At 40.7% G+C, this 15,495-nt stretch overlaps 2 protein-coding genes across 2 annotated transcripts in view; both read left to right on the top strand.

Moving 5' to 3' along the window:
- Positions 1 to 1,232: 1,232 nt before the first annotated feature.
- Positions 1,233 to 6,058, top strand: LOC116315584 (betaine--homocysteine S-methyltransferase 1-like). Its single transcript, XM_031733921.2, has 8 exons — positions 1,233 to 1,343; positions 1,581 to 1,713; positions 1,800 to 1,912; positions 2,037 to 2,228; positions 3,164 to 3,311; positions 4,918 to 5,100; positions 5,199 to 5,427; positions 5,512 to 6,058. Exons 1-8 carry the CDS (start codon positions 1,320 to 1,322, stop codon positions 5,690 to 5,692), a joined length of 1,203 nt encoding a protein of 400 aa, XP_031589781.1. The 5' UTR covers positions 1,233 to 1,319; the 3' UTR covers positions 5,693 to 6,058.
- Positions 6,059 to 8,567: 2,509 nt separating this feature from the next.
- jmy (junction mediating and regulatory protein, p53 cofactor) overlaps positions 8,568 to 15,495 on the top strand; it is a 30,520-nt gene continuing 23,592 nt past the window's right edge. The window contains exon 1 of the mRNA XM_031733930.2: positions 8,568 to 9,946. Coding sequence (XP_031589790.1) covers positions 9,077 to 9,946 — 870 coding nt within the window. The 5' untranslated portion in view covers positions 8,568 to 9,076. The remainder of the gene's footprint in view (positions 9,947 to 15,495) is intronic.

The following is a 15,495-nucleotide window of genomic DNA, read 5'->3' as shown; positions in this document are numbered from 1 at the left end:
TTTGTAACTAGCTGCTCTCTGAAATGCAATAAAAGCTGTTAACCTTTGATGCTTGTTCTTTCCTGTCTCTGCCTCCTATACGTTTTATTAGTAGCCTCGCATATAATATATGTTTTCACTCTGGACATAGCCCCAATTAACGATTTGGACATCTAGGTTCAGTCCTTTAGAGCAAAAATTTAAATTTTAATCCAAATTCAAATGTATTATTGCTTATTTTACATAAGTAAAGGATTTGAATACTACTTTCATCACTTTGCTAAACCGTTGGGCTACGGTGGAGTGCCACTTTTCATATAATACTACATATTAGAGTAGAGAAAACGGTGCAGGACCCTAAAAAACATGGCCTGCTGGATGAACAGAGTCTCAGTTACCATGGCAGTTGTGTGGCAAATGAAGACTTGAGCCAAATACCTAAATCAGAGGATTTGACCCCAGTTTACACCACTGTTTTATATATTCACCCCTGTCACACCCACCCTCACACAACCAACACCTTACTGGTTTGTAAGGTGTAACCACTAGGGGTGCCTCCAGAATTTTTACATAGGGGTGGCCATATGGGGGCCACTAAAAATATTATGGTGGCACACCAGAAACAGAATTTCCAGTTTTATTATGATGCTGTCACATATAAGTTACTTGAAAAATATGACCAAAGAAGGGAGAACGAAAAGAATTATAAGCCTAGGGAGTCTTCCTCTCTCTCGTGCTCATGTTTATTAGAATTATTACCAACATAGAAGAACAGCCTTGCCAGGGCGGGCCACTGGAATGGCAGCAAATTTGGGGGGGATGGGTAGTGCCATTCCTGCCCCCCTTGGTGTCGCTCCTGATAACCACATCATTGTTTTCCCCAGTTGACATAACATCATCAATGAGCATACACACACAATTCATTCAGCTCTTTCTTAGGCAGAACTGACCTACAAACAGAGAAATTAGGCAGTGCTGCCTGACTCTGTGTGTTCACTTACCTGGCCTGTCCTGATACAAACACTCACTGTGAAAAATCATGTTAGAATTGTTTTGGGGGGTTTTTCATAGGTAATGGTTTCAAACTTCCCATAAAAGTTAGATGCTGTACTTTTATTCCTCAAACGTGATCAAACAACACCTCTGCACAGAGCCGAGATTTTACGGATTCTGCGCCGTCACCAACAACAACAAGATCAGAAGTGGAAGAGGGAGGTGGTCTTCGGGTGACATCAGGAGCTCCACACCCATTTTGGATTATAAATGCAGCATGGATTCCGTAAGCGAGCCTTTTCCAAACTCAAGACCCGAAGTGTTAGGCGGTCACTGCTGCAATAATCATGGCACCAGCGGGAGAAAAGAAGGTAGGAGTGCACTCCGATCAGTCCTGGATGATGATTGCGCTGCACACGTTTTTTGTTTTTTGTTTTTTTTTTGTTTGTTTGTTTGTTTTTAAGTTTCTCTTCATGTTGCATGATTAAAAAATGTAAAGTGCGCTCTGAACTTGAAGCAGCTTGTGCGCGCTTCATGCAAAAGGAAATGGCTGTTGTGCAGCTCTGTGTGTGTTCCTTGTTTTGATTTGCGTGTTAACTTCACGGCAGAACATTTTGGAGCGCCTGGATGCAGGAGAGGTCGTTATTGGGGACGGAGGCTTTGTCTTCGCCCTCGAGAAGAGGGGTTATGTAAAAGCCGGACCGTGGACACCTGAAGCTGCTGCCGAGCACCCCGAATCGGGTAGGACTCTGCTTTGTCTCCATTTAAAGCTTAAATGTTGAAGTTCCAGTTTTGTGGGTGCTGAATGTGGGGTGTTGTGGTTGCAGTGCGGCAGCTGCACAGGGAGTTTCTGAGAGCTGGCTCCAATGTCATGCAGACGTTCACTTTCTACGCAAGCGATGACAAACTGGAGAACAGGGGCCAATCTCTGAGCTTCACCGTGAGTTTGTTTTCATGTGCAGCTGCTCTGAGCTCTCGTCAGTCATGTAGAGGGGTTTAAACGGACTCAAGACGTGAAAGTTAAACTGATTTGGTTTCAAAAAAACATTTCCTTTCACCCACAGGGACGCCAAATAAACGAAGCAGCTTGTGACCTGGCCAGGGAGGTGGCCAATGAGGGTGATGCTCTGGTGGCAGGTGGAGTCTCTCAGACCCCGGCATACCTCAGCGGCAAGACCGAGGAGGAGGTCAAGGCCATCTTCATGAAACAGATCGATGTCTTTGTCCAGAAAAATGTCGACTTCTTGATTGCAGAGGTATGCCATAAACTTAAACATTTCCCCTCTGGAAACTTAAAGCAACTTTTGATAAGAGATCACTTAGGTCAACATTTAAAGAGATGACCCTGAACTAGAACTAGAACTGTCTCGGTGCAGATTTGGGGGTAAAGCAAAGTTAACAAAACCATTGCAGCAGGTTAGAATATCATCTATTCTCCTCCTGTCTCTGAATGACTTTATTAATAATGAAACATTTTCAGCTTGGGCATCTTTGCAATTAGAAATTCATTTATTCATATATGTTTTGTCTATATATTCATGTAATTCTATCGTAAGGTGCGTAACAACCCTCAAGAAGTCTGGAGGGGGTGTTACACCATGTCATTGTGCAACTGCTCACATTTCAGTGTCTAAATGCTGGAGCCCAGGTTTACTAATGACCACTTTATATATTTTTTTCACTTAGACTTTAGAAAGAAAGTAGTCCCTGTGAGTAGCAAAGTCACCTCCCTTGGTTGCAGACACGCCCCTTCTGTTTGCTTAAATAGCACAAGTAACTGAGATAAGTGTATCCTAAAAAAACAAAATGTATTTGAACGCGTTTCTCATGACTCTGTACTGTACTCATACCTTTATGGACTGGCATGTTGAATTCAGGTGCACAACGATCTCATTCTGACATTTCAGGGATGCTTTGCAATACTGTAGCATTTTTTGGACCTGAGCAGTACTGACCCGGTCAACAGTGAGATATTAAGTTGTTGTTGACCAGCTGTTGATGGTTTCTTACCCCTTTTCCTTTCTTTCTTTTCCTTTGTTTTTTTTTTGTATTTACTTGACCAGAAAACCAAAAAGATTAACCAAGAAAAGCTGCAGGTATCTGTAGAGCTGAGGGGTACCAAAGAGCTCCCACAGCAGCTGTAAACTGGTTTAGTAATTCAGCACTCTTTACGTTTTGTGCTTCCTTGTAGTACTTTGAGCACGTGGAAGAGGCTGAGTGGGCAGTCCAGGTTTTGAAGTCTTCCGGTAAGCCAGTGGCTGCGACTCTGTGTATTGGACCTGAAGGGGACCTGAACGGCGTCAGCCCCGGAGACTGTGCAGTCAGACTTGTTAAAGCTGGTACGACAATTTCCCGCACGTTGAGTTACAGGAATTTAAGAAAAGATAACTTAAAAAAAATGTTTAAGCAACAATATTATTTCAGTTTGGCGCCATTGTTTGATGTATATGAAGAAACTCAGCAGAGTTTAGTGAAACTACCTGACAACTAATGTTTTGGTAGTGTAACTGCAGAGCAATAGATGCATCCATCAGTGGTCACAATTGCAGGATGTCTTGTTATCTAAATGATGCAAACCGTGTTGCATGTCCTTGAAGCTCTTGGATCAGGTTTGATAAAAGTAGACTTCAAATTCATTATCACGACTTCATAGCGCAAACAGCTGCACACAGTTCTGCCTATGAATAACTATGAACTATGTTGAAATGTCTCTTATAAACTTAAGGCTGGTGTGTTCGTACTCCATACTTCTCCTGGTAACTTGGTCTAGAGTATTACGATGTGTCTTCTGTAAAGAAAGCCTGTGTGCTTAAAGTTGTTTCCTGTAAACTCTATAGCATCTTTCATTTGCCTCTCCCTGCCTGGTAAGAACCCACATTTGTGGTCCGCACACCTCCTGGTACGGTGAACCATGTGGAAAACATACAGTGTATTCAGTATCTTAATGGGGCCTCAATGTCGTATTCAGAGCTGAGTGCACCTCATAATGGACTCTCTTCACAGCTGCTTTTTTGTCACACCATGGTAAATTCAGGTCAAGCAGTTTAAAATGAACTGGGCTTGTTCTGTGTAGATGGACCAGTCAGGGTGTAGTGCATGCTGCACACTGGAGAGACACAGTGGGTCTGTAATTAATATTATCCATTGCACTTGTTTACCCTCCTGGGAAACTGTTCACCCTGTTTTAGTGCTACATTATGCTCAAGCTTGTTTTTCGACCTGCTATCTTCAGCTGACATGTGGGATTCAGTATAATTTTCCCATTGGCACATGTGGAAGCTGTACGCCAGTCTTTCTTGTCGCCTACATCAGATGCTAGCAATCTTTTGCTCACATTTGGCTGATCTACACGTTTCCAGAAGACTCATTTTAGTTGGTTTATCAACTGTGCAGATCCTATGTCATATGGCATATATATCTAGCAATGCAATCAGGCCTACCATGGATGTGTCATGCAACTACATAGATGATTACGCAACAGCACTGCAAAACTAAATGTGGGTGTTTTGTCAAAAATCAAGACGTGCAAGGTCTGCAAAATGTCTACGTTTCAAAATATCTTGACTCCTGGTGTTGCTTTTGTGGTCCAAAACTTCATTTGTCACATTCTCCAAATACACCAAGAAAGCATTTTTAGCGTGTTAGTGGTATGGACCTGACATCTTCAACTTCATGCACACAGTCTGTATTCATCTGACATCTTAGCCTGTGTTAATGTTCAGTCATTAGATTTTCTGTTAAAGCCACTGTGTAGATCAGATTTTTGCTGCCATCCAGTGGTGGTATGAACAGATACTGAAGCAATCAGCCATGTGCACTGATACAACGCATCCAGCATTGAGCTGAAACCAGCATGGATTGCTACCAGTTCTCACAAGAATTTTCCACATAATCTCAACAATTTATTGCCTCAGTTCTGATCCGTTCTGCAAATCTTCTCTCTAGGTGCTGATATTGTTGGCATTAACTGCCACTTTGACCCAGAGACCTGTGTGAAGACTGTGAAACTGATGAAGGAGGGTGTGGAGAAGGCTGGGCTGAAGGCTCACTACATGTCCCAGCCGCTGGCCTTTCATACTCCGGACTGCGGCCGCCAGGGATTCATCGACCTGCCGGAATTCCCGTTTGGTCTTTACCTACTTTAAAAAAATTAAAACAAATAAAAAATTCTCAATCCGCATAAAAAAATTGAAGAAATCCTCAAAAATAACCTCCTCTTCCAACAGGTCTGGAGCCAAGGATCCTGACCAGAATGGACATGCATAAATATGCCCGGGAAGCGTATAATGCTGGGATTCGCTACATTGGAGGCTGCTGTGGATTTGAACCGTATCACATCCGTGCCTTGGCTGAGGAGCTGGAAGCTGAGCGAGGTTGTCCTCCTGCTGGATCTGAGAAGCATGGCAGCTGGGGTAGTGCCCTGTCATTGCACACCAAGCCTTGGGTTAGAGCTAGGTAGATGTTATTTCAGTTTTCTCAAAGTACCTCAAGATTATAGCCACTGATTTTTCCAAGACAGCTTGCCATTTCTCTTTTTAGGGCCCGCCGTGACTACTGGGAGAAGCTGAAGCCCGCCTCTGGCCGCCCCTTCTGCCCCTCCATGTCCACACCTGATAGCTGGGGAGTCACCAAAGGCCACGCTGACCTGATGCAGCAAAAGGAGGCTACCTCCAAGGAGCAGCTGGAGGCTCTGTTTGATAAGGCCGGCCAAGGCCACTGAGCTCCTGTCTGAGGCCTTTGACGAGGAGAAGCAAAGGGGTGGCGTGAGAAGGCATACGTGAGTATGCCTTCTCACGCCAATGTGTGAACATTCCCCAAAGTTTATGTACCAAAAAAGATCGAAATGCTGAAGTTCTTTCTTTTTTAGGACCATTTTTACTCTGTGAAAGACTGGCATCACATGCTTAACCTTTGAAATTGGCTTTCCAGACTGAACCATCACAGAGTGTTATTATGACCATCGCAACTGTTCAAAGAAAAAGTGAAATTACTGTAACTACAAATGTGCAGTTGTTTGTGAATGCACCCAAGTAATGTCTCAATGATGTGGGCAGCAATAAACGACAAATGGCAACAAAGAAATCAACACTGGTGGTTTTGTTCCTTGGAAGGGTCATTTACCTATAAAAGTCAAACTTCAAGAAATGATGTATTGCTTATCAACTAAAATAGGTTTTTTGTTTGTTTTTATTAAGAATACAGAAAAATTTAATTCAAAATATTGTCTTAAGCAACAGACCCTCTAACTCTTGACACTTGCAAGGTGGAGCCTCCATGGCTCGGTCTTGTTTGTCCAGCACATCACATAGATGCTCAACTAGATTGAGGTCTGAAGAATTCAGAGGCCCAATCAATCCTTAAATTCATTGTTGTTCATCCATTCCTAAACATTTTTTTTCCCCTTTGTGGCAGGACATATTATCCTGCTGAAAGATTCCACAGCCATCAGGGAGTACATTTTCCATGAAAGGGTGTATATGTTCTGCAAGTAACATCCACATGGATGGCAGGACCCAAGGTTTCCCAGCAGAACATTACCCAAAGCATCACACTGCCACTGTTGGCTTGCCTTCTTCCCATAGTGCAAATTTAATGTCTGAAGTTGCTATGTTGCAATTAAAGTACTTTTTCACCATTTCTGACATACACATAAATTTTGAATTCAGAGTTTGAAGTAAAATTCAGACGTTTTATCAGTTTAGTTTAACAGTTAATAACTTCAGTACGAACCAACAAAACAAGGACAAAGTGCAAAGTTGGTGCAGGGCTATTTATTTGTTGTTTAAAAACTATATTTTACATAATCTTACTTTTCCAAGAGGATAAATTATGCAACAGATCTCAAAATGGAATATTACAAGTTTTTCTGTTTGTTTTACACCTTAACTATAGAAATTAATGAGCAGTAAATAGAGTGAGGTCAAAACAGGGACTGTGGCAGTGTACGAGAGGTGCTATTTTATTGGAAAGAGAATATGCCTTAGTGGGTGAGACCAAATGCGAAACATCGAGTATATTTAAAAAATTATTACTCAGACATCAATGTGCCTATTTCCATATAAGGGAACAATCTAGCCCTGTAGAGCTTATGTGTTTTTAAACCCTGGAAATCCAAAGGGAGTTCTGGTTTCCTGTGTTTATTAGGCTGAAGTATTCTTTCCGCACACTGACTCAACTGATCCAAATTTTAATGGTCATAATGCATGACCTTCACCTGGTGAACTACATTGAAATGTCTTTTCACTGTGCTTTCACATGATTTACCAGAAGAGGCAGAAATTAAAAGGCAGGAAACGGATTTATTTTCAGATTCTGTTTTCCCCTCAAATATAATAAAAATAATGATAAAACAACTAAACTAACAAAAAATACATCAACGCCAATATTTGTGGCGTTAATTGTATTTTACATTCATATTCACGTTTGAGATTTGCCTCCTCGTACATCTTCCATCTCAAGCTTACGGTCAACAAAGGCTGGCATATGTCTACAAATACTCTGCAGTGACTAACAGAACTGAAGTTTGCACTCACAGGAAATCAAAAGTTGAAGAAAAGATTGTAAATATAATATGAAGATATTAAGGCAAGCCCCAGCAAGATTTTGGAAAGGGCCTTGTTAAACTAACCTACTTGGTACTACATACAGGTTTGTTTTTTTCTAGTAGCGCTAAAAGCGCCATTAGGGTAATCTTTGTCCCACTCTACGTTTTATTTTTTTGTTTTTTCCAGTTGTTAGATTGTTTTTAAAGTTGCATACGAACATTAACTTTGTTAGACAATAAATGGTGCATAAACCTGTTTTGACCCAGTTCGCTTACCGTACGCAGTCTGGCACTAAGCACGTTCTGTACGTATTTGCGTCATGGATTTGCCCACGTGCAGATGTTTATGCTCCTCGTGCACGTATGCAAGTGAGGAAACGAGACAGAGGAATAGAGATAAAAAAAACAAAACAAAAAACAGTACAAATCCTAATTAACGCTTTAAAAAAAATTAACCACGTGAAGTTACTGAATTATAAAGTAGTTTGCTTGGATCACTTTTCTGTCTTTGTGTGGCGTTTGGTCTATTAAGCTGTTAAAAGTAACGGACTGTTATGTTGCCTTCAAAGGTTCATGTGGAAAAAGTGTACGTGTAATAAAAACGTTAAACACTTTAATGTAATGAACAAAACAATTTAAGGATGAGAATAAAAGTTTGTGATAGAAAGACATGTCACGCTTAATCCAACTGATAAAATATTAGGCTTTGCATTACTTTTTAATGATAAATTGATATATTTCACGCTCGCATGGTATAAAGAGAGACTAGCGGATATAGTTAACTAGCATTAGCATCTTGTACATTTTATGCATCATTAAACGTATTTTAAAATTGCATATTACTCTTGGGATAGTTTTGAAGAGCAAAAGAAATATTAGTCAACTAACTAACAATTTGTTCAAAGATCGTTTTGCATGTCAGTACGGTATCGACATTTTCTAGGCGCATCATATTTACCATTTCATCGTGGAGATTGAATGCAACACCGAAAGGGGGGGTTTCACCAGTTAAATCCCTCCCCGGACAAACACGCACGCACCTTCTGCTTGTAAACAGAAGCTCACACGTGACACCGAGAGCCGATGTGCGTCGCGCGACGGCATTGTCTGAGAGCGGACAAAGAGCTGCACATTCAGACAGCTCGAGCATCGGGCAGGTGAGCGGCCAGGTGTCATGGCAACGGACATTAGCTGCCGCAATATGAAGCCGACCTCTCTCCTTCGATTAGACCGCGGTGTCCGAGTGCGTTTGGCCGCTTGAACTTCTTCATGTCGGAATCCCAAATCCGACCATTTGGAGGAGGGACAACGACGTTGGCTGCGTTTTCGGCCGCTCACACGCAATAGACAGCGGGTTAACAAAGCAAGAAAACCTTTGTGTCATCTCCTAATCTAGCTCGTCGGTTTGTTCGCTGTAGCTCCGCCAAATCTTACTTTATGTTTTTTTAAATGTGGGGTCTGCTGTCGGTGGCTACGAGTAGCATTTAGCCTCGACATCAGGGAAGATTTTTTTTTCTGGCTAACGTTTATCTAAGTGTCTTTTTTTACTGGCTGGATGAGATGTCATTCATCATGGAGGATAACTTGGAGTCCGGATGGGTGTCTGTCCGGCCCAAAGTCTTCGACGAAAAAGAGAGACATAAATTTGTTTTCATTGTGGCCTGGAACGACGTCGAGGGAAAGTTCGCCATAACCTGCCACAACAGAACCGTGCAGAGACGGAGCACTTTACTGGACGTCGACTGTAGCCCAAACGCTGGGCTTCCTGCCACCGGTGCCTGCGTGGCTGAAAAACACACAAAAAGTCCCGTCACAGCGAAGAAAGATGGAGTCTGCCAAGTGGGTAAAGTTAGACCGCACTCTGTCCCCAAAGGGAAAGCCGCAACAAATGCTAACGCAGACAGGAAGACTTTAAAAGCCGGTAGTTCAAAGTCATATGAGTGCGTAAGTCACACTTTAGGGTCATGGGACGTTGTGACACCCAAGATAACGGATATGGAGATCCTGGAGCCAGTGGATGTCATGCTGTCTCCGGATGATGCAGACCCAGGTGACATCGAGGCCAGTAACCGCGAAGACTTCAGCTGGGCTGGACTGTTCTCCTTCCAGGAACTGAGAGCAGCCCACCTCCAGCTATGCGCCGTCAACTCGGACCTAGAGCCTTGTTTGCCCTCTTTTCCAGAGGAGCAGTCCGGCGTGTGGACTGTCCTTTTCGGTCCGCCCGGGATGTCACAGCGGGAGACGGACGCCCTGTGCTATCAGTTGCAGGTGTACCTGGGTCATGCCTTGGACACCTGCGGCTGGAAGATCCTCTCACAGGTGCTTTTCTCAGAGAGCGACGACACCGAGGAGTACTACGAGAGCCTGAGTGAGCTGAGGCAGAAAGGTTATGAAGATGCTCTGGAGAGGGCCAAAAGACGCATGCAAGAGGTGAAGTAACTAATTCAGTTGTCATGAAGTCTGACTTGCTTTTTAAGTAAAAGCTGGGAATCAAGCTTTTTAGTACTTGATGATATGAGATTTGATGAGTACACTCTTAATGGCAGGCTGACATTATATGGAAAGGCTGGGGGGTTTTTTTGGGGTGTCTTTGATAAACGGGGCAATTTTGGTATAATTTTAAGTCATGGGCTGCTTGTTCTCTTCCCTCCTCTTCCTTTGTACCCCTCTCCTCCCTCCCATGATCTACCATCTGTTGCTGCACATTCACAAGCCAGTAATATGATCTGGTCTGGCCAGACATTACACTCCAGTTGGCTGAACCATTGGAAGGGAGTTGCATAGAAAAACAGGAGAACAAAAAGAGGTGGAGTTACAGGAATGATGTGTCACCACAGCTGTCGAGATTGCTTCAGTGTAATCCTAGACAGATGAAGGTGTATATTTAGCCCAGCTATGTTGCTATATTTCATGTCTGTAGCTTGATGTGAGTGGCAAAGCAAGAAATACTCTATAAAGGTGTAAGTTATGGTCATAATTGTAGCCTCAGGAAAAAACGCTTTAACCTCCAGAGTGTTTTAACTGACTGATGCACCAAACCAGTAAACAGCTGGTTAACAAGGAACAGGGAATACTTAATTACTTTAGTGATTCATATGTGACAGGGCACATATTCAGAGGAAACAGTGATGAGTTTGTTTGAACTTGTTTTATAAAAAGAGCAGCAGACATTACATACAGCTCTCAAGGTGTTTAAAATCTAGTCGGGAAAACAATTGTTAGTTTAATTGATAATGGAACAAAGTGAAAGATGGGGCAGCTCTCAATAGCAGCAAAGATGACTGTCTTCCTTTGATGTGTAATTAGTGTTATATGTTATTTTATCCAGTGTTTATTTATGTTATTTTATCCACACTCATGTGGAAGAACTCCTCAATTACTAATACATAATAATAAAATGTAATCTAGCTCAAATCATAAGCTGCAGCCTCAAGTTGGAACACTATAGTGTCAACAACAGATGTAATATTTACTCTGTTTGACTGGATTGTACTTGTTCCCAAGTTTCCAGGTTCAGTCATGATGAACTTTGACTTTAAGTATGCTGACCTGGTTCCAACACTTTCAGGGCTGTAGTTGGTTTAATTGCATGATGATATTGGAAGAAAAAAAGAGCATATCATTTTACCTCAGGTAAAGTTTACAGTTTTTTAATTTTATAGTAATATGCTTCGGAACTCTACTATGTTGCTCTATCCAAGCAGCAGAAACAGAGAAAACTTTACTTTTTAATCCTTGCCAAGAATGATAATTTTCATCAGATAAAACAATATTTTGGCCTTTTGACCTGTATAGTAAATGAATGACTTGCCTGCATTACGTAGAGCCCTTTAAAATGCCAGTTTATGTCATTTTTTTCTGATTTGGCATAAATACTGAATAGCCTGTCCTGATTGTTTGGTTTGTCTGGAAAAGCTTCAGACTGAAAATCAAGGCTGTTAATCATTGTACTTTGACACTTTCCCAGTTTTTCCTTATCTGTGGCCTGATGCCATATGAAATCCAGCTTATTGCCAGGGGAACTGACATGTTGCAAGTTAATAGTTACATTTTAACATCTTTTTGTTGTTCTGCGATGACAAAGCGAACAAAAGGTGATGGGAGGTTAACTAAAATTGTAGCGCAGAGAGATTAAAGTGAAAGCAGACTCAAAAAATCACACTATAGTGTTTACTATAAAATCTAAGCCACAGGTATCATATTAGATACATTCTATCTCAGATCAGAACATTTTCTGCTCAACCACTTCTGATTTGCCTGGAAATTGTATGGTTTAAAATTTGCACATATATAAGGCTGTGAATTTATAGCTCCATATATCAAATCATTTAAAGGTTTTACTTATTTAATTTTTGGAAAAAGGTGTATTGACCCACTTCCAGTATGTTTGTTTTTTTTCAATTTGAACATGACTATCTCAAAAACTAGTAAAGATGAAACCTTTAAATTTTCACTGGCCTCTCAGATGCTTAAAAATGTAGTATTTCCTGAATTGTAAATTGTTATATTTGACAATAATTCAAAATAAAACCATGTAGCCATATGTAGTCACCAAAATGAAAAAAACAAAACGAAAAACTTCTATGTAGGATTAGGAAAATATGCCCATTTCTTCCATAAAAGCAAAAATATCAGTAGATGATGCAATCGAAATTACACTGTTGTTTATAGATGGTACTCTAATTATAACATAGAAAATAATAGTTTTACAAGTCAGGTTTAGATTATATTATATTTCGAGGAATTAAAGACATAAATACTGATGTAATGTTTTTCATGTGTACAAATAAATATAGCAAAACAATAAAGCATAATGAAAAAGACATTAGTAGCTCGTTTCATGTGTGTGGTCCTGTAAGCCCAAGTTGCCAATGTCTATATAACGTTTGGTAGTCTGATAAAACAGTCAAGAAGGAATCGGGCAATCAACATGCTTATCATTGGAATGAATACAAATATATGTATCGCATATATTACAGTTGTGATATATATGAAAAAGCTGCATGTTTGCATTTTGTAATCGTTCGCTCAGTGACGTTTAAATCTGTACAACCATTGTGTGTTTCTGACAGTTAAACTACTTCTCTATGTGGTTTGAAAGTCAGGCCTAAATGTGTACAATAATCAAGTTTCTCTGTCTCCTTGCTGGGCGACCTCTTGACCTTTGAATGTTGAAGGTTAACATGGCTTCTACGCCCACAGTTTGTTTGTTATGGTGAGTCTGCATGTTTGCCTCAGGCACAGCTGTGTTGTTAGTCTGCTGTACAGTTACTGAACGGAGCAGTTTACTTCATTCACATTTATGTATAGGGGTATTTTATATTTTGTGTCAATCACATCTTTTTAGTTGTACATAAACTGATGCGTTCACAACAATTGCTTTTTTGCCTGCTGGTATTGTCTTGTTGGAGCTAAAAATGGGAACACATAGAGCTGAAGCTGTACTTTTCTGACAATTTTTTGTCAGAGCAACTCCTCAAAAATAAGTAAAATAACAGTCACAATATGCGAATTAATTAATAATAAAAGGGTATCTTAAATGTTGTGCTTAACCAGTTGACGTTACCTCTGTTGGTTACAGGTGGCATTACTATTTTCTTCTATCACTACATGAAACTTTTGTGCCGAGAGCGCCAGAACCAATCAAGTTGCCTGAAAGATTTAGGCCTGAGGTCTGTTGATTGACGACTCCTGAACAGCATTCAGTTTCAGATGAGCTTTAAAATCCAGTCTCTGCTCAGTCAGGGCGTTCTCTTCCTGCCTCACATCTCAATTAAAAGGCAGAAGGCAAACTGCTTCAGCAAGACTGAGCAGATGTAGCAGCAGCAAGAGTAAGTCCTGATGACAGGGCTGGTATACTGCAGCTATACTGTAGTGCATATTACCAGGAATGTCCCTGTAATTATTATGTACTCATTTCACATTGGAAGGCCTTCTGTTTAACAGCAAGGCTTAACATAGGTTTTATGTTTATTCATTTGCAAACGGCTTTAAAACATGCATATTTATCCATAGCAGACAAGCAAACATGCACACAATATACTCTTAGTGTGAGACTGGTATAGAAAACCAAGAATAAGAGCAGAACACAAATGAGGCATAAGCAAATGATATGTAAACTAGTCAGAATAATAATAAGAGGCACTTAAAAGAGAGCAATGCCTGAGATCCTGGATGGTGCTGTCAGCTGTGTGCTTGATGTCTGGGTACACAATAAAATGGACCAAGCAGGGGTTACAGTAATTTTGTCTTACAATGTGAAATAATAATTGTTAGCTTTTAAATTTGTCAAACAACAAAAAAATATGATCGCAGCAGTTGAGTACAGTTTTAATGAAAGTTAATAGGATTGTTCTGAAATGATGACCTTTTGGATGTGGTGCATGGGGATTCTAAATGCTCAACATCACACTAGGCAATATCAGACTGATGTTCAAACGAATAGTCCAGTTCATTTGTGCAGTTTTCAGCTTAATTTATTTTCCCCACAGGAGCAGTAGTTCATGCTTTTATTGTGGCGGGCATGCTCGGGTGGTAGAGCGGTTGGTGTGTGTGTGTGTGTGTGTGTGTGTGTGTGTGTGTGTGTGTGTGTGTGTGTGTGTGTGTGTGTGTGTGTGTGTGAGAGAGAGAGAGAGAATGTTAGATAAAGCACTTAGAGGCATAGATAATAGCGCTGTATCAATGTGTGTGAGATAGGGTGAGTGAGACTTGTAGTAGAAAGTGCTTTGAGTGGTCAACTTGAGTGGTAGTTATACGATTAACAGTCCATTTATTGCCCCACAAAAAAGTCCCATTTAATTACATTATAAATGTGTAATTATGTTATACTGGTGGCATAATCTGCAAGAACGTAGCATAATTTATTAGTTGATTTATATTTCAGATTATAAAACTGTATCTGCAAAAAACATGGTAACAAAAACTTAAAACTAAATGCAGTCCGGTAAATGTTGTCTCCCTTTTTTATGGGGTGAACATGGCTTTCCGTTGGTGGTGTGTTGGCAGGCCGTAGGAAGCTACGGACAGCATGTCTACCTGCAGAAAGTGTCTGTTGCCAGATGGAAGCAGTCACCAAAGTATGTGGTACAATCAGTCTGCGAGCTGCTTTAGCTTTTGCTGTTTTTGATCCTTCAGTCAGCTGTGGAGAAGTTATAACACACAAAGAGCTGAAGTGAAACAGATAGCGCTCAATAAGGACACCTGAGCTACATGCTGTTGGGTTTTTAGAGGACTGCACCGGAGCATGATTGTGTAGGTTGACAACAGCTCTTGGTAGGCTCACTATAGGTAATTAAGGACACATGTGCCGTACCATAAAATAAGCATTAGACTTATCCCTGCATGCTACAGGCATGTCTACTAGAAAGCAATGGGGTTGCAGCTCTTAGCTCAAGTAATCTTAAGATCTGTCAGTTTACCTACTTTTTTTTTTTTTCTATTAGTCACCAAACAGGCCAGCAGCAGGCCAACCACCTTCCACAGTATACTGTTTAACTGGTCCCAATTTAAAAAAAATACAAGAAAAAAAAAAAAAGCTTAACACAGCCCCACACCTGACAACATTCAGTTCATCATCGATATAATGTCACTTATGGTAAAAATAGGCATCACAATCCTAAATCTAGCATCACAATCCTAATTCTAGGATTGTGATGCGTCTGATGATGAATGATGAAAAATCAATTATTAAAATAGCTGCCCATTTATTTTTCTGTTCATTAGCTTATTGATTAATTGATAATTACCCAAAAACTAATTAAGACAAGTAATACAATTGGCTATGGAGGGCAAGAGCAGCAGCTCTTTGCCTTATACTGTTCCCAACAAATATATCAGACCATTTAAATGACATTACTGCAGGAAGTGAAATTGTTGCATTATGAAAATGGGAATTGTAAAAGAAAAATGTGCAAGTCCAGCTTCAGCGATTTATTCTAAAATTCTCCAGTCTGAATTAGAGTCGGCTCATTTAGCTCAGG

Source organism: Oreochromis aureus, linkage group 7, assembly GCF_013358895.1.
Source record: "Oreochromis aureus strain Israel breed Guangdong linkage group 7, ZZ_aureus, whole genome shotgun sequence".
In the NCBI taxonomy this organism is placed as follows: Eukaryota; Metazoa; Chordata; class Actinopteri; order Cichliformes; family Cichlidae; genus Oreochromis; species Oreochromis aureus.
The sequence above is the reverse complement of the archived record's forward strand: the minus strand, read 5'-3'. Positions and strand labels throughout refer to the sequence as shown.

What these genes read in the sequence shown, in the direction of transcription:
- LOC116315584 (XM_031733921.2), top strand. Translation starts at nt 1,320, where the DNA reads ATGGCACCAGCGGGAGAAAAGAAG. An exon ending in CCTGCCGGAATTCCCGTTTG is followed by an intron (nt 5,101 to 5,198) that starts GTCTTTACCTAC and finishes CTCTTCCAACAG; the next exon opens with GTCTGGAGCCAAGGATCCTG. An exon ending in AAGCCTTGGGTTAGAGCTAG is followed by an intron (nt 5,428 to 5,511) that starts GTAGATGTTATT and finishes TTCTCTTTTTAG; the next exon opens with GGCCCGCCGTGACTACTGGG.